Genomic DNA, 22,873 nt, shown 5'->3' on the forward strand with positions numbered 1-22,873 from the left:
CCGTCATCATGGCCATTAACAGTAAAAAAAGAAAAAAGCCTCCCGTAGCTGCAGGCTACAAAACCCAGAACCGTGTACCAACCCCCTATTCATTCCCTATTCCCCAGAGAAGCAAATGTGCGCGGGCATATCCTTGAAAAACATCCTAACAAGACAAAAAAAAGACATTAAGACTCCAATATGCTGCTTTGTTATGTACTCCGTAATGATAGTAGTGAGACATCCCTTCATTAGTATTCGTGACAGGCAGAACAGGCCAAAGAAAAAAGAACCCTATTCATAGACAGAGAAAGCCTTGGGGCGAGGGTATTGGTTTCGGGTGGGAGGAAGAGAAATGCGTAGGGCTCTCTCTCGGATCCGCATCCACATATATATCGGTTCCTCCTCCCATTGTGAGGTGGTCAGAGGTCATTATCGTCGAGTTGAGTTTATGGACCGCAATGAACAATAGCCCTAACCCATCTTCTGCTTGGGCTCCAATTGAGGCCATCGAGATATAAATCTTCATAAAATCGTAACAGTCGTGAATGCTCAGCGCCTATGGCACGTATGCGCGACAAAGGTGACAAAAAAGAGCAAAATTACCCAATGAGGCGGTCTAGAAGTTGGAAGTGTAGCACCGGCTGAGCGGCGCCTTCTGAGAAGGCTTCGTGCCTCGCGATGAAGAGGCCTGGGCATTATTGGATCCGATTTTCTCAAACCCGGCAAGCATATCAATCCCTGCAAAGTCGCTATCCTCGAGGAAGTCTGGAGCACAAAGATCGTCCAGAGAGAAAAAGGGTGCCACGTTTTCGTCGTTGATCTCAGGCATCTTGCTTGGCGACGTCATGAATAGTTTGCTTGGGGAAGACGGAAGGTTGTCAAACATCTTGCTTGGGGTATCAAACATCAGGTTGGCCGACGGCGCGGGAACTTTGAGGAAAGAGTCGGTAAAGTTGTGCGAGCCACCAAAGTTGGACATGTCGTGTAGTGCGCTGGTAGACAGTGACCGGTCCATACGTTGCCTCTTAGCCGACTTCTTAGTTGGCGATCCATTGCGAACAGCAGCGGGAGTAACGGTAAATATAGACGCGTAGGGTGAATCCTGGAAGATATCGAGGTCTAGATGCTCTTCACTCTTCCGATCGTATCCGTAAAACACCTCATCGACGCTAAAGCCCGGTGTAAGTTGCAGCAGATTGTCTCCTTCCGGTAGCAACGCATTGACGCGTTTATACGGCGAGTCCATCATGGACTGGATGCTCTCTCGGTGCAACCGCAAGTTTGTGCTTGGAGAGACAGACGGCGGGGGCTTTGGAGGCGCTTTCAACTTCATGGCGGGCGTCAGGGGTGGCAACATCTGCCCCTGCCCGCTGTTGGAAGTTTGCCGAAGAGGGGACGAAGAAGCCGGATGATATCCAAAGGGCCGTCCCTTGGAGGGGCTGTCGTATGACGAAGCACGGAGTCGTGCAATTTCTTCTTCCGCCCGACCTCTCTTGATTCGCGGACGGTCTGCCTCGGAGGTGAGGAGTTTGGCGTGTTGGTTAGGGCGCATTACCGAGGACTCGAGGGATGAGATATAGCCGCTATCATCCATCGACGTGAATCTTCGCTTCCGGGAGCGTGACTTGGTCGCGGATGAGTTATGCAGCTGCAGCGGGGGAGGCGGCGTCCCGCTGTGGAGGGCGTCCATATGCCTGGGAACTGGAGGAGACGAGTGCATGGCAGCAGGAAGGTTGGGATACAAGTCGGCCTCGTTCACAGTTTCCGCCTCATTCTGTCTCTCGGGAATGTCATCTAGGGTTGCCATGTCCGAAACCGGTATCGTCGCGTCCGATGAGATCTCAGGTAGAGGGGCATTGGTATGCTGCGAAGGTTGCGGCATCGGCGGCAACGCAGACAACGAAGACTGGCTCATTGGGAGCTGGGGGGGAAGGATAGGTTCCTGGATGAAGGACATGTGAGGTTGGGATGGCTCAAGACGTGTCGACATGACGGGAAGATTCTCGGCGGTGGACGCCGCCTTCCTCGACGGCTTTTCTTTGATGAAGAGGTGCTCCGCTCCCGGTTCGATGGCCCAATAATTTCCCTTGCCCGGGTCGTCCTTTGGCCGTTCCTGCTTGATGAAGTGCTTATTGAGGCTGAGATTATGCCGAATGCTGTTCTGCCATCCGGCGTCGTTGGCATTGTAGAAGGAGAACGTGTCAGATATCCACTTGTATATCTGGGCCAGCGTAAGACGCCTCTGCGGGGACCGGAGGATCGCCATTCCGATTAGGGTAGCATAGCTGTGGCCGGGCTTTGCACCGTCGTCGACAATGGAAGGGAAGGAATCCGGCGTTGGCAGCGGCTCTTCCAGTCTCGGCTTCTTCGCTGGCCTAAGTTCCTTGATCGGCGCCGCTTCCAGAAGGACGCGTTTGCCTGAGGGCTTCTGGTAGTAGTTCTCTAGAGGGATGTTGAACTGAGGGGGCATCGGGGCCGGAAATATCGGAGGATGTGAATTCTCCTTGCCCATAAACTGCATACCCATCTCGGGTGGAGTAGGCTTCTGTGCCACAGTCTTGAATCTGGACATGAGAGGCTGTTTCTTCTCCAGAGAGTCTGTCGATTGCTGAAAGTTGCTGGGGGGCATCATCGGTACCATGTTGAGCTTATTGCCTTGTGACGCCTTGAGAGGGGTGAGGGGTGCGTTTGATGACCGGGCATTGGACTTGAACGGCGACTGCTTGATAAAAGTCGTACTCGGCGGGTTCAGCACCACATTGGCATTGGTACTCTGAAGGGGCTGCCGATGTGGCTTGGATGCTTGCGGCATGGGGGCATGGCTGATGGTTGGAGGAGCTGCGTGGTCGTAAAACTCGTCCTGGAAGATATGAAGCGGCTCGGGCGCCGCGAAACGCGCTTGCCTGGCCATTGCTGGCCGAGCGAGAGGGCGTCCTTGTCGAACAGCGGGAGAGAATCGGCAATCAAGCGAGCGGTTTGGGACCAACAAGTCGACAGTCGGGGACTACAAAGACCTGGCAGCGGCCGGTTGACTGCACGTCGCCGTCAGGTTTCGTATCGCGTTCTCGGATGGGTGACGGATTGCTCGAGTCTGACGAGAAGAGGGATTGGGATGGTAAAAGGCCCTGTGTGCTGTGCTACTGCTGACCTCGAACCAGGACTAAGTTTAATTAACTGTGGGGGGCTCAAGCCAGGGATGGCGGTGGCGGGTACACGTGGAGGGCGTTAAGAAGTCCGGAGGGTTCAAAGTTGCAGGACGGGCGGCTGTGGTTAATGTCAATGACAAGCCCCGGGAGTGCGGCTGCTGCGTTTTCTCAGGGCAGAAACGTTGTCGCGGAAAGCTGGCGGCTGCAAGGGCAAAAAAGGTCGTTCTCGCGCGTCGAGCGAGAAGATGAAGGCAAGCAATGGCGATCGACACGGTCGAGCATCAAGAAAGTCGAAAAGTGAGGGAGTCGAGTAGGGTAGTTGGGAGAGACAGGCTGGGTGGAGGGCGGAGGGCGGGCGGCAAGCGACGTGGGAGGGCCAACAGTGAAGAGGACGACTGACTGGCTGTGGAGGGAAGGTTGCAGGTTGCGGGCAGTAAAAGATGATTTGAGCCCACTGCCAGCTCACACGCTGCACGCACACTGCACGCACGCACACGCCTGTTCCAAGAACGCAGCCAAGAGTCGAGACGGCACCAGGCAAGGAGGGGGGGAGGCTAGCAGCTCAGTGGATTGGACGAGAGACGGACACAGGCTGACCACCAATGACAAGGGTCTGGGGTCAGGTGCAAGGGTGCGGCAGGGCAGGGCCTCTCGTTTAAGTGGCCCCGGGTGTTCTCAAGTTCAAGGCAGCTTGGCTGCGATGATATGTGATGTCGTCAAAGATATGCCTTTTTTCTTTCTTCGTTATTTCTCGATGGCAGGAGGCCCATCCACAGCGCACCTAGCGACAAAGGCAATCAATGCGGGCGAAGCGGGCAGCAGGCGACAAGGTTTCCTGACGGCAGATGGGCGGGGAAAGGTGACCTGAGACGCTGGCAAGCCGACGTGGGATGAGCAGCGATGAGGAGATGGACTCGGTTCGCAGACTCGACCTGATAGACGAGGTAGCTCTTCTGTGAGACTCGACGAGTGGAGAGGCTGTGCAATGCGGCAACCCAACCCAATCCAATCCAATCCCCTACTAGATGCGCGATGGCGGTCGTGCAAACGGCCCAGTTCCACACACGGGTACTGGCCAGGTCTTAGGTATCCGTACAGCACTTAGTCGGTCAAGAGCGGAGAGAGACGAACGACCACGCCGCACTTGTAAGTGAGGTGAGGGTGCAGCACCGAACCATCAGGCTGTTACCTCTCCTTCTTCAGGCAGTCAGGAATGTCTTGGCTATCTGTCCGAAACGGCCTGTGCGCTGCGGGGTGCTTGCTAGACGACGTGCCAGGCGAGGAAGAAGAAGAAAAATTAATTGCCAAAAAGCCAGACGTTTGGCAATGAGAGTCGTCGGCCGAAGTTGGTTGGCTGCGATGCAATCGGCTGGCGACGAGTCGACGACGCCGTGCGAGCTTGTGGAGGGGGTCGACTTCAGACGATCCAACAGGAAGGCGCGGCGTCGCGCTTTTTTGTTTATGGAAATTGAAAGTCTGCGCAAGCGCGACTGTTCGCGTCGCATTCGCGCGTCACCGGCCGCCGGCTGGTCCAATCACAGCGGCCCATTAATGACGAATTCGCGGGGTTTCCGACGACGACTAAGAGAGACCCCTGGTCAGTGGAGATCCCACCCCACTTCCCGCCAATTCTCAGCTGCTTTGCCTGCCCGCCGCCCACCGCTCAGGCAAGCTTCAAGTTTAAAAAGATTGTGGCCTCACAAACTCGCTCGGCCCTAATTTTGAGACATGCCAAAGAGCGGCATAAATCCCATGAATGCCTCCCCCAGGCGTTGGCTATGGAATGTGCTTGTCAGAGGCCCAGTCTCGAGGCCTTCCTTCCATGCTGCGCCATTCCCCGACTCGTCACTCAACAAACGGCTCATTCACCGCCGAAGATGCGAGATAGCTACCGTGTAAGGGTAACTTACTAGCACTGAGCATGTCATTCATTGCCCGGCCTGGGATGCTGTCTTTTCATCATCGGCCATGTTTCGTTTCGCACTGCCCTCTCGCTTGTCCACTCGGCCGGCCGGCCGCTCGCTCGCTCGGATGCGTCTCTTCTCTCTCTCTGGGCCGGTGTGGCCTGTGGCCTAGGCCTAGTCCTAGTTCTGGTGGCTCTGGTCTGAGGACCAGATCGCCGACTTGACATCATTGGCTCAACGGCGACCGACAGTGATCCGCCCTAGTTGTCATCCGTATCCACAGATGACACTCGGCAGAGCATTGGCGGCAGCAGAAGCGCATGCAGTTGCCGATGCACATTGCACATCGCATTCGGCAGGCTCTTGTTTCCGATGGGGCGTCAAAGGGGGATACGTATACGTAGTACGGCTATCTCGTCTTTCATTCTTGGCCCTCGCCTTCAGATCGGCATCCCAGTAAATGCCCAAGCTCGCATAGGCAAACTTTTATGAGTACCTTAGTACTGTGATGATTGAATTGTAGTCCCATTTGGGCTTTGGAGTCTGCTCAAAGGTCAAAAAAGGCAACAGCGTGCATTCGGACTCGTTGATGGCCCAGGTAAGTTAGGTCCTCCGAACCCATCTTACTTTTCGCCGGCTTTTGCTGCCATCCCCGATGTAAGACTACCTTTCTCTTCTTTTCCTGCTAGGGAGTGCGTACCGAGGCACCGGTAATTGCCTATTTTCGATCGGCGTGTTACTTGACTCGGAAACCTGCCTGGGCTGTTCTGCAAGGGCAGGCCGGGCCGGGCCAGGCAAGTTTTTTTTTTCCTTCCTTCTCGGTCGGTTCTACTTTTTTTCTCCAGTTCCTACTGTGTAGTAGCGACGTTATAACACACGGCCATTAACGAGCTAGAGATCGTCTAGGTAAACTTGGTCACGGAAATAAGGGCCTCCCCTCGGGGTAAATCCGCAACGGAGTGGGGTGGAGGAACGCGTTATCCCTGCCCTATAGGGATTTCCATTTATATATATCCCATTACGGATATCCCGGCCCCAGAAGGTCACTGGGAAGAAGAGACCCTCCACCTGATTACCTACTCCACGGCCCACGCAAAGAGATGAGAGATAGAAACAGGAAAAAAATATCGAGAAGTGGTAGGACCATGTCTTTTTGAACCCTACGCCGAATGGGGAGGGAGAGCTGTATGTGCCTGAAGGGAAATGCCTGAGATAAGACAGTTCTACACATGATACTTCGTACACGAGACGAGGTGCCTATGTACCAAACATGTAGCCCAATCTCCAAATCAACATCTGCACATATACTCACACATATACACACACACTCAGTTCACTCAGCTCCTTTGCATCTTCGAACGCATACATTACCTACTACACCTATCTACAAGCACACATGCCCCCTCCCCTCCCCACCCCCGCTTTCGACGGGTGCTATATGTGCATGTGTTTCATCATAAACTGCAGACAGATACCTAGATGCAGGCGCGGAAGTGGTACAAGCTTTGCTCTACACACATATATACCTTATCCCTTCTGGTACGTACATGCATACGTAGTAAGTGAGTGAGTAGGCCCATGCAGCAAGCAAGCAGTAGCAGACAAACCCGCGGGGGATTCACTCTTTAGTTAGCTAACTAGGTTCAAGGCATGCATCATCTCGAAGAAAAAAAGGTCTAAATACGGCACGGGGCACCTGACAGAACAGAATACTTGGTCCCTGGAAGCTCTTACACAGGGTTCAGCTTCCCCTCTAAATCTAACTCATAACTCTTCAAACCAAATGCAGCCGGATGACACGGGGCATACGTCCCATCAATGGTGTAAAAGAATTGGGGTGCATAAGACCCAAAGCCATAGTCACAGTGAGAGTAAGAAAGCATTGGCAGTGCCTGACTTATCCCATGGGCCTGTTGACAGCCGTGAGATCCTCGCTCTGCTCTTTCTTACCTTACAGCACATACACACTTGCAGCTCCATCTTTTTTTCTTCTTTTGGCCGAGAAACTGCCCGGCTTCTAGATAAGGCCAGGGCGTCCGTCCGCATCCAATGCATGTTTCTACTGAGGGAGAGAGAAACATTGGCTCATGGGGATTCGTGTTTGTCAAACTAGCGGCCGCCGTTGTGAAGGGGGCGATTGCATGCCGCGTGCTACGTAAATGAGATCACAGCTCCATATTGTATTGCCCCTCTTTAGTCAACCACCCCGGCTGCCGTTGCCGGCCCGTTCCCACCAACTGGCCATCTGCTATCCTTCTCCTTGCCACTTGGTGTAGCCGCATAAACTATTATATTAACCCAAAACCTTCCCCGCTACTGCTGCCCCGCTCTTGTCACGCGTTTCCGTCTTCTTCAGTGCTCTACCCATCTGAATCTCGCCTAACAGAGCCGAGGGGCGACCTGCTGCCGGTGCTGGCATGCCTCCCATTGCCGGAGGAGGGGGCGGTGGTGCCGGAGGAGCCATGCCTGGAATCGGAGGCGGCGGGGGAGGAGCCGCTGGGGCTCCGAACTGCGGCATCGGCGGTGGCGGTGGCGGAAGCGGAGGGCCGTCCGGGATGCCACTCGGCATTGGAGGCGGCAGCGTCGGCGGAGGGCCGGTCGCTACTGGGGAAGCAGATGTGTCCAAAAGTGTCGGCGTAACTGGAGAAGTAGGAGATGCTGCAGACTTGTCGCCCGCCGCAGACAACGGGCGCGGTGGCGCCATAGTACCAAACAGGATAGACGCCAGATGAGCGGCGCTTTTGCCGCCAGGTCTATCGTCATCGGAATCTTCGTCGTCTTCGTCCTTATCAGAGCCCCAGCCATCGTCGTCAGGCTGCTTCCTAGATACGAGTCCAGACGGAGCTGCTGGCGCAGCTGCCTGCGACATGGACATTCGGTGAAATGGGTTGGTAGACACATCTGGCTGCGGCGGCGGTGGCGGCGCTGCTGGCGGGCCTCCCGAGACTGATGACGGCTCCGAGGACTGCGACATCAGCTTGAAATACGGGTTGCGGCTCTCAGTCTCGGCGGCGGCAGGACTGGTTGTAGTGATTTGCGGTGGCGAGGCTACAGGAATCATAGGGGGAGTAGGCCTGGGCTCCAGCTCCTGGCTGCCGACCTGGCTACCGCCCAGTGTTGGAGTTGATGCCTGCGGAGTGATTTGCTCTGCTCCCTCGTCGTCGTCAGACGAACTGTCGTCGTTGTCAATTGCCTCTAGCTGCCTCCGAAGCTCCTCCTCGCGTTTGCGAGTCGCCTCGATTTCAGCCCGACGCTGCGCCAATTTGGCTTCCTTTTCTTTTGCCTCGGCCTGCGCAGCTTTCTTCTTCCGCTTCTCTTCTTCTTTCTTCAGCTTGCTTTGCCGGACTCTTTCTTCGAGCGCCTTCAGGCTGGCATCGGCTGCTTCACGTTCGGTTGCGAGCGCCTCTTCTTGAGCTCTCGCGCTTGCCCTGCGAAACCTAGTTAGATACGACCCGACTGGGGGGGGGAAGGACACACGTACTCAAATTGCTGAGAAGCATGTTGCTGTGCCTCGCGCTCCTGCTGTTGTCGCTCCTCGTCTGCCTTCCTCGCAGCAGCAACAGCAGCAGCCTCCTCCTCCTGTCGTCTGTCATCGGCCTTCGCGGTTTTTCTGCTCGGAGGCGGAGGAGGCCTCTTGGCCTCGCCCTTGGGAGACTGGACCGCTGTTGTCGGCGTTCCATGCTCTTCAGCAAGCCTGGCTTGTCTCTCAGTTTCCCGCCGAGCGTCTTCTTCCTCTGCCTGGCGTAGTTTTGCCGCCCTCTCGGCTCGTTCACGCTCCATCCTCTGAGCCGTAGTCTCGCCGGGCTTACTGGGAGCTTTGATGCCCAATGCGGCCAGTCTCTCAGCCATCCGTTGCTCTGCCTGTTGCTTGATAAACGCAGCTCGCTCCTCGGGTGTCTTGTACGAGGCGTATGAGCCACTAGCAGCGGCTGGGGCAGCGCTTGGGGTAGACGTACGAGACGTCTCGGGAGGGGTGTCGAAGCGAGCAGATGGAGGCGCCTCTGCTCTAACAGGCTCTTGCGCAGCCCTGCGACCTCCCTGGCGATCCTGGATTCGGACACGAGCAGCTCGGCTCTCGCGCTGCAAATCATATATAAAATCCCTAATTTCGTCCTCGACTCCAAGGCCATCTTCCCAGCGGCGTCTCTCGTGTTCTGTTGTTGAATCCTGGCCACCTTCCTTTAGATTGTCTTCAACGCCCCTTGCAAATTCCCGAACACTGTCTTCCACATCGCGTACCATACGCTCGTTGTTTTCCTTCTCGGTTCTGGTTTTGATGCTCTCTTCTTCGAGCCTCTTGGGGGCATCCAGATCCTCGCCGCTGCCAACATCAACTTTTCGGCCAGTTAAAGCAGCGGTCCGCTGTTGCATCATGGCTTTAGCCCGGGCCTTGAGTCTGTCAGACTCGGTGACCGTGCCGCCGGGGCCAGTGCCGATGATTGTAGCAGCACTGCTTGGATGAGCCTTGGCATCTTTCAGGCGGAAGAGCTCCATTCTTGCCTCAGCAATAGCTTTTTCAGTCTTTCTAACCTGAGATGCGAGTTCGGGGATCTTGTCTGTCAAATTCTGAAGCTGCCGCTTCAGCGCTCTTCTCTCGGCGTCAGAGTCCCCGCCGATTGAGGATGCGTCGGGGTGATTATTGATATCCTCTTGAATCCTTCTAACACGGCGGTAGAGTTCCTCAGCTTCACGGCGATCGCGCCGGTCAAGAATATCGTCCTCTTCGGCATACTTCTCGTCTTTGAAGTCCATGGCATCTAGCAGAATCTGCTTCTCCTTGATCTTTTTCCGGAGCTGATCCAAGGTCATTTCATCATTTGAAGTGACAGACGATGGAGATTCAGGGCGCGGTGATCCATTGCCAAGCCTGCGGCGCGCGCTCGACCGATAGCCCACTTCGTCGTCGTTGTTCTTGAAGACAGTAGCATCCTTGCGGTTACCGCCGAAGGCTCCACCACTGCCCCTGAACGAGTGGCTTTTCAGGTAGCTGACACCAGTCTTTTGGGGTAACAAAGCCGCACCGGAGTTCTTCCGAAAATCCGACTCTTGGTTCAACATGTTCTTGATTGTGCCAAGAGACTCGTTCAGGTTCCTGCTTGACGGAGGTACTAGTTCGGCAGGAAGCTGATTCGGGATGGGGTACCCGTTAAGCTTCCGGTAGATCAAATGCATTGCAACGGCAAACTCGTCCAGATCCAAGCGACCCTTATTTCCGTTATCAGCGAGAGTCCAGACTCTCATAAGTTCACCTTCGTCCAAACCACTTTGGCCAAAGATCTCGATGGCCTGAGCACCGGCGATGTATCCCTTGTTTAGGCCGTCCCACGCTCTGAACAGAGAGTCATATCTCGTCTTCTCGTCCTTGGTGATTGCCCAAGGAATAACTGCATTGCCCTGCAATCCGGCAGTGGTATAGCTTTGCTGCTCGCGGCCTTGCTGGGGCATCATGCGTGCCTGAAGAGCATCAATATTCGGAAGTCCAGTCGATGGAGTGTTAACAAGACCCCACTGGCCAGGTCTTCCCGTTGGCTGAGCGTTCAGCGGAGCTACCAATCCTCCGGGGCCAGCATTAGGCCCCAAGGTCGATCCAAACCCGGTCGGCATTGGCAGCATAGGAGGGCGAGGACCGGTATACCCAGTGGCTTGCAGGAATCCTGTCTGTTGCGCCTGAAGGCCCTGGTTCTGGCCCATATATCCAGTCTGCTGACCGGGGAAGCCCGTCATCTGTGCCTGAAGGATCTGCGAGTTGGACGCCTGTGGTTGAGGATGCTGGATAGCGGGAGGAGTGGCCGTGCTTTGCATAGGGGCAAAATCAGGGGCGTTGCTGTTGGGAGTGGAGCTGCCGCCAGCTTCCTCAACTATGCTGAAGTTGATGATGTCCACCATACTGGACACCTCGTTCTTGATGTTTTCAGGAAGGTTGGAAGGGACGGTCTTCCCAGTAAGCTTCAAATTGCAAAGGTACATGGCCAGGGCAAACTCGGGGAAATGCAGCTGGCCTGATCTTGTAGTATCGGCCAAGGTCCTGCGCAGTTTAATCAGCTCGTGCCGTCACGGTCTGTGTGCGGAAGCGGTACTCACCAGATTTGGGAGAGCGAATCTCCGTCGAGCCTCGAGCGCAACAAAAGATCTCTCGCCTTGTCTCCAGACATGGTGGTTTGACCATCACCGACGGCTGACTTGAACAACGTCTCGAATTTGGCTTGGTCTTGCGCCGTGATGAACGAAAGACGGATGTTTGGAATCTTGATCGCTTGCTTCTCAGCCCTGCGCCCCTTGGGCTTTGCCGAGCCGCCCGTCTGGAACGAGGCCGCCATTTCGGTAAATCCAGTAGGCTGCGGTTTGACGGGTGTAGGAGGGGGCGCCAAAGTCTGGGCAGACTGTTGAGGTTGCGGCTGCGCAGATGCAAACGCGCCCGCCTGTTGCTGAAACTGAGAGGGAATCGCCGGCATTGGCGGCACCGCGGACTGGAAGTTCCCCTGCTGTGCCGGCACGTAGCCAGTGAACTGAGGCTGGAGCTGCCCGGCGCCCTGCTGCGGCTGTATTCCGGGGTAGCCGGTATACTGCTGCTGGAGCGGAACCTGTCCATAGCCAGTGGGCTGGGGAGCGAACTGGCCTGCTTGTTGCTGTGACTGCTGTGGCTGCTGCTGGCCGCCTGCCGCGCCGAAGGAGCCGCCGCCATATTGTTGCGGGCCGGGGCGTAGGCTGTTGCCGCCTAGGAACGAGTTCGGATTCGAATACATGGCGAGGGATATATTATGGGAGTCGTGTCGAGACAGTGGAATAGAGCAGCGACCTAAGTCGAATGACGGGCGCGACAAACCCGTCGGGTAAAGCGGTGGCAGCTCGTTGAGGAGTGCGCGTCTGCAAGAGGTTTGAAAATAAATTTAATGGAGATTGTGAACAATTAATTGTAGAGTTTGCAAATCTGGTTGCTGCCGAGGGGACCAGTCGTGGATTTGACGATGACGAAGCTCTTGCGAAGCTGCGTGCACCAGTCCTTGGGCTCCTGCTCTGTCTGAGCTGTGGTTGGAGGTTCCAGGCAGTCTGTCGTAGGCGAATGGAATGGCAGAAACCGTGGCGCTTGCTTGCTCGGCTGAACTGCATCAAATCAACCCATCCGTCCGTCTCAGACGCACACGCACACGCACGCACTGCAGTCTTGCCCACTGTCCACATGCGCGCAACCTTGGAAATGAGGTGCCCAATTTAATGTGGGGCGCCAGGGGCTGGACCCGCCAAGGTCCCTCGGAGACGGCTATAGTTTCTTCCGCAGGGAAGCGAGCGGAGCGAGGCCAGACTGGGAAGACCCCGACTGTACAGTGCCCCGCCAAAGTACATACCCGGTTCCCGGAGCTTGAGTCCTGGTCGGAGGGGGCCAAAAATCCAATGTTCATCAGAGGCTCAATCACATCATCGGCCTCTGCACGATAGTGTCGGCACGCATTCGTTGCGGTAAACACTAACAACGGCCGAAAACCCACAGACCCTGCAGTGCCCTGAAGCGCCGAGCTATGGATTTTTCACCCCACCAAATGGCCCAAAGAAAGGAGGGGACGTTGAGGGTCGGGCTCCGAACAAGGTGGGGGACCCCACCGATCCCGGGGCGTCGAGCACAAAACTCGCCCTCTTAGGTACACAGCAGCTCTGCTGCTTCTTTCTTAATAGCCTCCCCGCTCCCCCGTCAGGCTGCTCATTCTCTCCTTCATTCATCTTCCTCATCTACCTTCATCTTCCGCTTGCTTGCCTGGTAGATCCGACCGAGCAAGACGCAGGTCAAGAAAGAAGCAGCATTCTGTCTCGTACCCAAACTTTAAGACTCCTCCCCCCCATATTCAAGATGGTTCAGTCATCCGTGTTGGGATTTCCGTAAGTCGATCAATTCAAGCCCAATTGGCCGAGATTCTCCATCCCATTCCGTTCCATTGCCATTGGCGTTTGCTGACGGCCCTTTGTCCAAAGGCGAATCGGAGTCCTTCGTGACCTGAAGAAGGCCAACGAGGCATACTGGGCCGACAAGATCTCGCAGGCCGACCTCCTCGCCGAAGGCAAGAGACTGCGTCTGGCCCACTGGAAGATCCAGAAGGATGCCGGAGTAGACATCATCCCCTCCAACGACTTTGCTCACTACGACCATGTCCTCGACCACATCCAGCTCTTCAATGTGAGTCACCCTACAAGCACACCGCTCTCTCCGTTCGGGGCTTGCAAATTGACCATACCACGCAGGCCGTTCCCGAGCGCTACACATCCCAGAAGCTTGCTCCCATCGATGAGTACTTCGCCATGGGCCGTGGCCACCAAAAGGGCGGTGTAGATGTCCCCGCCCTGGAGATGGTCAAGTGGTTCGACTCCAACTACCACTACGTGAAGCCCACCCTCCAAGACAACCAGACTTTCTCCCTCGCCAAGGACCCCAAGCCTGTGCGCGAGTTCCTCGAGGCCAAGGAGGCTGGCTTTGTTACCCGCCCTGTTCTTGTCGGCCCCGTCTCGTTCCTGGCTCTTGGCAAGGCTGACCGTGGCTCGTCCGTCAACCCCATCACCCTCCTTGACAAGCTCATCCCTGTCTACGTCGAGCTCCTGAAGGCTCTCAAGGCTGCCGGCGCTGAGAGCGTCCAGATTGACGAGCCCATCCTGGTCTTTGACCTCGCACCCGAGGTCAAGGCTGCCTTCAAGCCCGCCTATGAGGCCATCAGCACCCTGGGCAGTGCTGCTCCTTCTGTTGTCGTCGCCACCTACTTCGGTGATATCGTTCACAACTTTGACGTTCTCCCCGCCTTTGCTAGGGTCCAGGGTCTGCACATCGACCTTGTTCGGAACCCCGAGCAGCTCGAGCCCGTCCTCAAGCAGCTCGGCCCCAAGCAGATTCTTTGTTAGTTACCCGCTCCCAGTCTTAGAAAAGTTCCCCGCTCCCAGTCTTAAAAAGTCTTGAGCTAACCTCCAATCTGCAGCTGCCGGTGTCGTTGACGGCCGTAACATCTGGAAGAATGACTTCCAGAAGTCCATTGCGCTAGTCAAGACTGCCATCGCTGCTCTCGGTGCCGACCGTGTCATTGTTTCCACTTCCAGCTCTCTCCTCCACACACCCCACACCCTGACCAGCGAGAAGAAGCTTCCCGCCGAGGTTTACGACTGGTTCGCCTTTGCTACCGAGAAGACCAAGGAGGTTGCCATCCTCGCCAAGGCTGTGACTAACCCCGAGGCTGTCCGCGCCGAGCTTGATGCCAACGCTGCTACCATCAAGGCCCGGTCCGAGTCTACCCGCACCAACGACCCCAAGGTCAAGGAGCGCCAGGCCAAGGTTACCCCTGAGCAGCACAACCGCAAGTCTCACTTCGACACGCGCTATGCCCAGCAGAAGGCCCACCTCAAGCTTCCCCTCTTCCCCACCACTACAATTGGATCTTTCCCCCAGACACAGGAGATCCGCGTTCAGCGTAACAAGTTCACCAAGGGGGATATCTCTGAGGCGCAGTACGACGAGTTTATCAGGAAGGAGATTGACCTTGCTGTCCAGATTCAGGATGAGCTTGACCTTGGTGAGTCAATTCTTTGGGATTGTTACTTTGTTGCTCCTTGAGCGATTTGACATACTCGCCACTATGCCAATATTTCATGTCCTAACAACGTTTAGATGTGTATGTGCACGGCGAGCCCGAGCGTAACGACATGGTTCAGTACTTCGGCGAGCGTCTCACAGGCTATGTCTTCACCACCCACGCCTGGTATGTCCAGTCCAGTCTTTTTACTTCCCGGAGTCACTGCTAACAGGATTGAAAGGGTTCAATCCTACGGCTCCCGCTGTGTCCGTCCCCCCATTATCGTGGGCGACATCTCCCGCCCTCTCCCCATGACCGTCAAGGAGTCCAAGTACGCTGCGTCCATCTCCAAGAAGCCCATGAAGGGCATGCTTACTGGGCCCGTGACCTGCCTCCGGTGGTCTTTCCCCCGTAACGATGTCCACCAGTCCGTTCAGTGCCAGCAGCTTGCCCTTGCCCTCCGTGACGAGGTCGTCGATCTTGAGAAGAACGGAATTTTCGTCATCCAGGTCGATGAGCCTGCTCTTCGGGAGGGTCTTCCCTTGAGGAAGGGATCTGAGCGTGACGCCTACCTCAAGTGGGCTGTCGACAGCTTCAAGCTCGCCACCGCTGGTGTTGAGGATTCTACCCAGATCCACTCTCACTTCTGTTACTCCGAATTCCAGGATTTCTTCCATGGTATGTTTTCTGTCCTCGTCGTCCCCGATTGCATTCGGTCGTTGGAAGTATGCTAACTTTGGAAAATAGCCATTGCCGCTTTGGATGCCGATGTCCTCTCGATTGAGAACTCCAAGTCCGACGCCAAGCTCCTCAAGGTCTTCATCGACGAGGATTACCCGCGCCACATTGGCCCTGGTAAGTTACCAATCCATAGCTCCGGTTCACTGCTGTGAAGCGATCAATGCTAACTCCGACTTTCAGGTGTCTATGACATCCACAGCCCTCGTATTCCTTCCGAGGACGAGTTCAAGCAGCGCATCTCTGAGATGCTCCAGTTCCGTAAGACTATCCCATACTAGGCCTTTGAAGAATGCTGCCCAGTCCATGTGCTAACTATTTATGAAAAGTTCGCCCTGATCAGCTCTGGATCAACCCTGGTAAGTGTCTCGTCGACAACGGCATATGGATGTTGGCTAACATTGACCTTAGACTGTGGCCTGAAGACTCGCAAGTGGGATGAGGTCAAGGGTGCCCTCACCCACATGGTCAACGCTGCCAAGTACTTCCGTGAGCAGCAGCAGAAGGCATAATTTTATGCATCGCCATGATGCACATGTATGGCCGGATTTTTTGTTTCAACAGCATTAGCATTTTGGGGTCTAACGGTTTTCCAAAACGGGCGACATTGATGATACCTCAAAAAGCGCCATTCTCAACTCGGCGTTGGTGGGACAGAGGAAAATCCGGATTTGTTTTCAACAGCATTAGCATATTTTGAGGGGGCCGCCATTCTCAACTCGGCGTTGAAGGTTCAGGAGGTGACGAAAAATACCATTTTCATTTGGGGTTCGGTGTTTACGTGGGAACGGCTCTTAATATATGGGGGAGCCTTGGGCTGCGAGCTGCGTCTTCAACAAGATGCTATGTTCTTGGTCTGCGGGGCTGTCGTTGGCGGGCGGTGTGCCGCCGGGCTCAGGGCATTGGAGTCACTTCTAGATGAGGTTAGATTCAGACATGTAAAGATGAGTGGTCAACCACTTCTGGTCGCCCGATTTACACACCTAGACGCAGACCCAATTTGCCGATTATTTAGAATCGGCGATGATCCTATGTTTGTGCAAAAGAGAGTTGCTTGATGTGTTAGTCTCGGTGCATATATGGTATTTTCATGTGTAATACTCAGTATGCGGAAACGGAAGCCATATGTCTTGAATGTGGAACTACCAACCATGGGGATCAAGGCAGAGTTGAGCCGGCGGGCGGACGGGCGAGCGAGCACCACGCATGCAAGCCTAGGACCGAGATAGATAGTCGAGGCAAGAGTTAATTTATGAATGAATGCCTAGACTTTATTCCATGCCGAGGGCTTAATATCATGCTGCTGTGCTACGCTGTGCTGCTAGAATCAACCTACATACCCGCTTCTAAATAAGGTACGAATAAGCATATCGAGTATCGGCTACCGAGGTCGCGGTAAAACTAGACTCTCCTCGCCGCCTTTTTATTCACGGGCTGTTACGTACGTACGTACGTACGTACGTACGACGAGCTGTGCTTAAAAAACCCACGAACGACGAGACAAAGCTTAGATGACGATTTCTCTAGAGAATGTCTACGTAACGGGCAGGCACGCACACCAATTATGCGAAGAAAAAAGAGAAGTCACATTTTAGATTCCAACACCCCTCAAAGCCATGCCATGCCATGTATATACATGTACTTGTACATTTTCTAGGTTTGTATAGCGACCACCTGTCGTAACTAAAATCCCGCCAAGCTAGCCAGTCTCGGAAAATAATGCTCTGCATTGCACACGCGTGAGGGTGCCAGGCGCTATTCTAGAGTGGCTTATCCAAAAGAGATGAGGCAAGGCAAGGTAGGTAGGTGCCTATATAGGAGGCGTGAGTCCGTCGTGTTTATTTTATTCAGCCCACCCAAACACGTCGCTTATAGCGAGAGTGTTGCACCGCACGCCCGTAAGCGTGACGGCGATGCCGACGACGTCGACGATGAGCAACACGATAGCGGCCGTCATGAACCGCGGGCTAAAGACGCGGAAGAGCATGAGGTGGCGGCGCAGCCAGCCGGCCCAGGCCATGGTGGCCAGCGACTCGACGGCGAAAAATGCGACAAAGGTGCCGAGCGCGCGGCTGACGCGGTCCAGGGCGCCTTTGCTGGCAGGGTTGACCTTCCACAACACGACAAGCGGGACGGCGACAGTGGCGAGAATCTGGCCGGCGAAGGTGTTGAGGGCGACAACAACAGGGCTCCAAGGGTAGCGGAGGTTGAAGAGGGGGATAAAGGCGCTGTCCCACTGGATGCTGCTGAGTGTGGCCTGGTGGCCCGTCTTGAAGAAGTGGAAGTTGCCGAGGAGGGCGAGTATTATGGGGCCGATTGGCGAGGTAGTTAAGGAATTGAGGTCGAGGATCTCAAGGAGTGAAAGGATCTGCCACATCATTATGCCTAGGGCACCACCCCCCATGGGCTTGGACAGCAGGAAGCACGCGGCGAGGAAATTCAGAGGAAGGAATAGATAGCGGGCACCGTGGGCGTTGGCGTGTCCCAAAACAACGACCTGTGCTTTGCCGGGCTTCAGCGCCGTAGTGACGATGGAGACGCACGGCGGGGCCCAAATGAAGGCCGTCGTCCCGGCCACAAAGGCCAAACCAAGGACTATCTGGGCAGTGTAGACGCTGATGTTCCTAAACATCTTCTCTGGCAGGCCCTGAACCCAGTTTCCGTTATCTGCGGCGTCGAGTGCCCAGTATGTTGCGGACAAGAAGAGACCTGTGCGGAACACATAGCCAATCCAGACCGGGGCCAGGCCTTCGTATGATCGTGTAGGCGTGAGATATGCCTTGACGATGGTAGGCAGAATGAAAAAGATAAGAAAGGGTATCGCCAGCTGCCACGGTGCTGAAGTCGACGACGTTGCCGACGCGTAGTATGTCGAGGTGCAGTAGGGCATTTGCTCTTCGCGGCAAAGTTTGGAGAACGACGCGACACGGCCGAGCAGGACAAAGAGAATGGAGTGATAGATGCTCAGATAACGGTCGGGGAGAGACGGCAGCCTGAACGCCGACAGGGCCGTGACGAAGCCAAATGTCGTGACGAAGAACAGGAGAATTGAGTCTTCCCAGATCGTGTACGAGTTGGAGGCAAAGCCGATGGACTGGCTGAGTGTGAAAACCACGGCCAACCAGCCCCAGAATGTTCTGGGCATAATCTTGAAGACGGACTCTTCGGCCCTGAACAGAGCTACCAGAACTGCTACAATACTTGTTAAGGCTGCCACCCCAGCACCTCTATACCAGCCGCCAGCCCCCGAGACCAGGGACTGGACCACCCCGCCCAAAAACACGGGCACGGCGCCGACGAGTGCAGCAGTAACAATCCGTTTGTCGATGCTAGTGCTAGCTGACACCTGTTCGTCTGCCGTGATTCCCTGCATCTGCAAGCTCTTTTCTGCGCGATCTAGCTCCGGGTCGTCCACAGCAGTATCGTCGCCGCCACCACTAGCAACATATACAAGGAGGGTGATGACACCGAGGGCCATAATGGCAATTCCGAGGATCATGTTTGTGAGGTCAAATCTTGCCCACAGGCTCTTGAACCGCTTCAGGTTCTCTTGCTGGTACGCTGCAAAGGCAGAATAGACGGCAGCCCAGTCGCGCTTCTTGCTGCCAGACACGAGCGCCTCAGCCTGGTTCCAGAGATCAGCGGGCGAGCCAGGTAACGAAGCCAGTTGGATACCCCGAGCGGCCGAGTAGGAGGCCTGGTAGCGTTGGATACCGGCCGCCGTCGTCCTTTCGGCAGCAGCCAGATTATTCCAAGCCTTGCCAGTCGGTCCGGCAAAGGCCTCCTCGATAGGGCGCCCCAGATTGTTGAATGGGATAGGAATGCCCAGCAACAAGGCCAACGTAGGAACAAGATCAATTTGGTTGACAGGGCGAAGCTTTGCGGTGGCCGGGGGCGTAACAAACTGGGGGTCTGTCCTGCCAAACACTGGTTTGGGAGAGTACATCCACAAGGCCGCCTCGACCTCGTCGTCGCTTTCGCCGCCGTGGTCGCCCTTTTCGTCCATGCCGTGATCTCCCATCACAATCAGCACCGTCTTCTCGTCCATTGTCGCCGCCAGGTCCCGGATGAAGGTGTCCATCTGGCGCAATTTCTTGGTCATTTCGACATGCTCCGGACCGTATCGATGGCCGGCGTGGTCGACGCCGAGACAATGACCAATCAGAACGTCCCAGTCGCCCTTTCCGCTCATCAGGGGGAAGATGTGCTCAATTACCCCATTATCGACAGTGTGCAGATCCCGGACGTTGAAGCTGTCATAGGGCCTGCTCAGGTTCGCCTCAAAGTAGCCGGGAAACAGCGAGTCCCAGGTGTCGTCCCCCAGGTGCACAATGCGTTTCCCAGCATCCCGGAGCTGCATCAGAAGGTTGTCCTCCTCGATTGCCGTGCCAGCAAAGCTGCTGCCCAGGTCGATGAACGTCGGCAACGTGCCCGTGGTCAGGCCCTTCAGCCGCTGCATCGTAGCCGTGGGCGGGTCCGCAATGAACGGCCTGAGGAAGGCATTGTTGGGCGACGCGAGCGACGTGTCGTACATGAAGGGGAGGGCGTTGTGGAAGGCGGAATTGTCGTCGACAGGGACCGTGAAGTCGTAGCGCAGCGCGTCGATAAGCACGATGACGGCGCGGTCGAACGTCTTGGGGTGCCAGCAGCCGCCCTCGACCGTGCCCTTGCCCGCCCAGGGGCCCAAGATGTCCAGGCCGTGTCCAGTCGTGCTGTTCAGGGTCGGCGGCGCGTCGCAGCTCGACTTGTCGTCCAGCACGAGGCGCGCCAGCAGGAAGCCGCCAGTGAAGAGGCCAATGCCGACGACGTGGATGCACAGCATCCAGACCCAGACGCCCACGGTCCACAGCCAGCGCGCCTCGTAGCTCGCCTTGCGCGCTGACTCGAGCGCCTCTCGCTGCCGCTCCAGCACACTAGCCTTCTCGCGCTCCACATCTCGCAACGCATCTTCCTCGGCCTTGGCGCTCTTCGCAGCGTCGAACTGGGCCGAAATGGCTGCGTATTCCGACTCGGACTTTGGAGCCATTCTGCTCTTGCTCGGCGTCGGCGTCGGCGGTATCGGTGCCGCTATCGGCGGCGCAGTCTTTGGTTTCGGCATTGTGTGATAGAAAGGAGGAGGACGAAGAGCCGCGAACGGGCGGGCGGACGGGCGAGGCTAGAAGAGGTGGAAAGGAGGGACGGGAATAAATTAAAAAGAAAAAGGAGAAGAAAATGTTACATAAAAAAAGGAAGCGTGCGCCGGATTCTGTTCAAGGAGCCGCTTTAGCTGCCATTGACAGTGAACTGCTCACGAGGAACGAAGAGCAGGCAGAGAGAAATAATTGTGCGCCATTTTGGAGTTGGCCAGGTTTCGGTACGGATGGAGTTGTTAGCTGTTTCCCTGTCGAAGATTTCGAGACAGCTTCCCACTCTTGGATGAAGAGCAGTTGAGTCCCCACTTGCGCGGGTGTTTCTGGCGGCGGCAGCTTCCCACGGTCCACCTCCCTCGACCTGCACCACAGCAGCCGCATCCAAAAGCTCGGCTCTAGCTTCCACCCATTCATGCATGCATGCACATGAATAATTGAACTGATTGGTGTAAATTTTGGCTAGACACCCAAAGAATCTCCCTTTAGACCGTTCCTACATAGCTCGAATTCCCGTTTAGAGGGCAATCCAAGACCTCAATAACCACCTCACTCTACGGAGTACTCATGTTTCATTTTCGAAACCTGCCAGAGAAAGGACCTGAGAAATATGAACCTTTCTAGCAATTTGATGATGATATCAGAGTCCCAACCCGCATACTCATTCGCTGGAGTACCTACAGTTCTCAAAACTCTGCCAACCGCCAGGGTGACGCAGCCGCCAGCCAGTGTAAATGTCCGATTAGGCTCCTGCTCGAGGTATCCATTCCTGGCTGGCAGTCGCTGTGTCGTCAGACTCCAAATTGTTCCCACCCGTTAAAGCTCCGTAGCTTCCGTAAATCTGTGCAGGAAATTTCTCTGGTTCAAACGCGACTCTTTACGTTGAAAAGCAAGCCCCCTTCATAGTGACTCGCCTAGTCCCTCCTCTCACTTAGACACGAAATCATGTACAAAAAAGGGTTTGTTTTAATCAGCCCGAGATCGAGCACGGAATAGTAATTATACAATACTAAGAATATTCGGTACAACCAGATGCTCAACAAGTCAAGTCAAGCCCACCCCCCATCCGTCGCTTGCTGATCGATGACGTCTCGACGATGAAACTTGACACGTTCTTGGCGTTTCCCGAAGAAAAAGATCTGCCATGACAAAGGACGTTAAAAAAAACATTCGAATGTCCATGGCCGGAATCGTAGTCCAAACCCTCCCGTCTGGTCAAGCGTAGCCTGCTTTTATGTACAAGAGCAGTCGTGAACATGCTCCCCACAGCCTGCCCATCTCATTCGGTGGTTTGCTGGTAAAGTCGCGCCCCCCATCCCTTGGCCGTGGAGAATAGATTAAGGTTTTTTTTCTTGGAAAAAAAGCAAACGCTGGCTGGTGGCACGTCGTGCCCGGTCACCCCCACCCCCCCTGCCTGCTCCCTGCCAACTCCGAGCCAATATCAAAAAAAGAACAGGTCGTGAGAAAGTTTTGCAGCTCGTTCATGAAAAAAAAGCTAGAACGAGCACTGTGCTTCCCCCGCGTGCGGTCCGGAGGAAGCACGCAAGATATTTTAAAATTCTCTGCGTAGGCAGATTTAACGGTACTCCTTCTCACGAAGGCCGCCTATCTTCTCGAGGTCGAGGGAGTAGAACTGAGTCTTGCTCTCCTTCTCGTACGCGGGAAGCTGGTCGTCGGACAGGGGCTCGAGGCCGACCGTGGTCTCTCCGACGCGGACGATGACGACGCGGCCGCTCTTGGGCCTGCCGTTGTCATCGTGCTCGTCGGGGAACGTGATGTGGATCTGCGGAACGTTGTCCGGGGAGTGGGGCGGCGACTGCGGGTTCGACAGCATGGGCTGGCCGTCCTTGAAGACGATGACGCTCGACCGGCCGGCGCCGCCGGGGCCCGTCGAGATGGTCAGGCGCCGGTGGTTGCCCGTCCGCTTCACGTCGTTGTACTGCGGCAACGTCTCGGAGCGCACCTGCCTCTGTTTCCGGATCCTCCGGAAGAGGATGAGCATCGCGAAGGACAAGAGGCCGACGAAGATGAGGACGAGCAGGGCGATCATGAGGTTCACCACTGACGCGTTTGGCGCATCAGAGATGTCTCTCGCCATAATGGTGCTGAACGAATCCATCGCGAATAATGAGTGAGTGGTATAATTGTTTTAAAGAATGTTTGGGTGCGTGATGCGATGTGGTTGGATCGATGCTCCAAGGGCAATGCGAGTGGGTTGAGAGAGCTGAAGCTGAAAGGCAAAACTCATTGTCAGTAACTTATTCCATCCTTTCCCCTCGAGACTTCTGTCGCCCTTGGCTGGGGTAGCTGGCACTCGGGTGCCATATTCGGTGAATTATGAATGAAGGGGGCGGATATTCGGGGATTCCTACTATGTACGCAAGGGGGCTGTTCGTTAACTTGTATTTGCCGCGTATAATTCCCAAAATGGTCGTGAG

At 55.4% G+C, this 22,873-nt stretch overlaps 6 protein-coding genes across 6 annotated transcripts; 2 read left to right on the top strand and 4 right to left on the bottom strand.

Moving 5' to 3' along the window:
• Window positions 1-598: 598 nt before the first annotated feature.
• B0T26DRAFT_643882 (uncharacterized protein) lies at window positions 599-2,893 on the bottom strand (the record flags this gene model as incomplete). The annotated part of the gene is made up of 1 exon (XM_060437581.1): window positions 599-2,893. One exon carries the CDS (start codon window positions 2,891-2,893, stop codon window positions 599-601), a length of 2,295 nt encoding a protein of 764 aa, XP_060298901.1.
• A 667-nt stretch (window positions 2,894-3,560) lies between these two features.
• Window positions 3,561-4,537, top strand: B0T26DRAFT_704874 (uncharacterized protein). Its single transcript, XM_060441726.1, has one exon. It carries the CDS (start codon window positions 3,829-3,831, stop codon window positions 3,994-3,996), a length of 168 nt encoding a protein of 55 aa, XP_060298902.1. The 5' UTR covers window positions 3,561-3,828; the 3' UTR covers window positions 3,997-4,537.
• Window positions 4,538-8,283: 3,746 nt separating this feature from the next.
• Window positions 8,284-11,933, bottom strand: B0T26DRAFT_244049 (uncharacterized protein). The gene is made up of 2 exons (XM_060433957.1): window positions 11,114-11,933; window positions 8,284-11,057 (listed from the first exon to the last, which is right to left on the bottom strand). The coding sequence occupies exons 1-2, from the start codon at window positions 11,773-11,775 to the stop codon at window positions 8,474-8,476; spliced, it is 3,246 nt and encodes a 1,081-aa protein (XP_060298903.1). The 5' UTR covers window positions 11,776-11,933; the 3' UTR covers window positions 8,284-8,473.
• A 668-nt stretch (window positions 11,934-12,601) lies between these two features.
• On the top strand, window positions 12,602-15,988 carry B0T26DRAFT_244083 (cobalamin-independent synthase). Its single transcript, XM_060433958.1, has 10 exons — window positions 12,602-12,901; window positions 12,995-13,196; window positions 13,262-13,904; window positions 13,984-14,571; window positions 14,667-14,757; window positions 14,813-15,249; window positions 15,319-15,426; window positions 15,493-15,570; window positions 15,639-15,668; window positions 15,721-15,988. The coding sequence occupies exons 1-10, from the start codon at window positions 12,873-12,875 to the stop codon at window positions 15,819-15,821; spliced, it is 2,307 nt and encodes a 768-aa protein (XP_060298904.1). The 5' UTR covers window positions 12,602-12,872; the 3' UTR covers window positions 15,822-15,988.
• A 1,164-nt stretch (window positions 15,989-17,152) lies between these two features.
• Window positions 17,153-20,407, bottom strand: B0T26DRAFT_674611 (GPI ethanolamine phosphate transferase 3-like protein; the record flags this gene model as incomplete). Its single annotated transcript, XM_060439729.1, has 1 exon — window positions 17,153-20,407. The coding sequence occupies one exon, from the start codon at window positions 20,405-20,407 to the stop codon at window positions 17,153-17,155; it is 3,255 nt and encodes a 1,084-aa protein (XP_060298905.1).
• A 1,604-nt stretch (window positions 20,408-22,011) lies between these two features.
• B0T26DRAFT_641760 (uncharacterized protein) lies at window positions 22,012-22,554 on the bottom strand (the record flags this gene model as incomplete). Its single annotated transcript, XM_060437371.1, has 1 exon — window positions 22,012-22,554. The coding sequence occupies one exon, from the start codon at window positions 22,552-22,554 to the stop codon at window positions 22,012-22,014; it is 543 nt and encodes a 180-aa protein (XP_060298906.1).
• Window positions 22,555-22,873: the final 319 nt, after the last annotated feature.

This window comes from Lasiosphaeria miniovina, assembly GCF_030549165.1.
Source record: "Lasiosphaeria miniovina strain SMH2392-1A chromosome Unknown B0T26scaffold_3, whole genome shotgun sequence".
NCBI lineage: Eukaryota > Fungi > Ascomycota > Sordariomycetes > Sordariales > Lasiosphaeriaceae > Lasiosphaeria > Lasiosphaeria miniovina.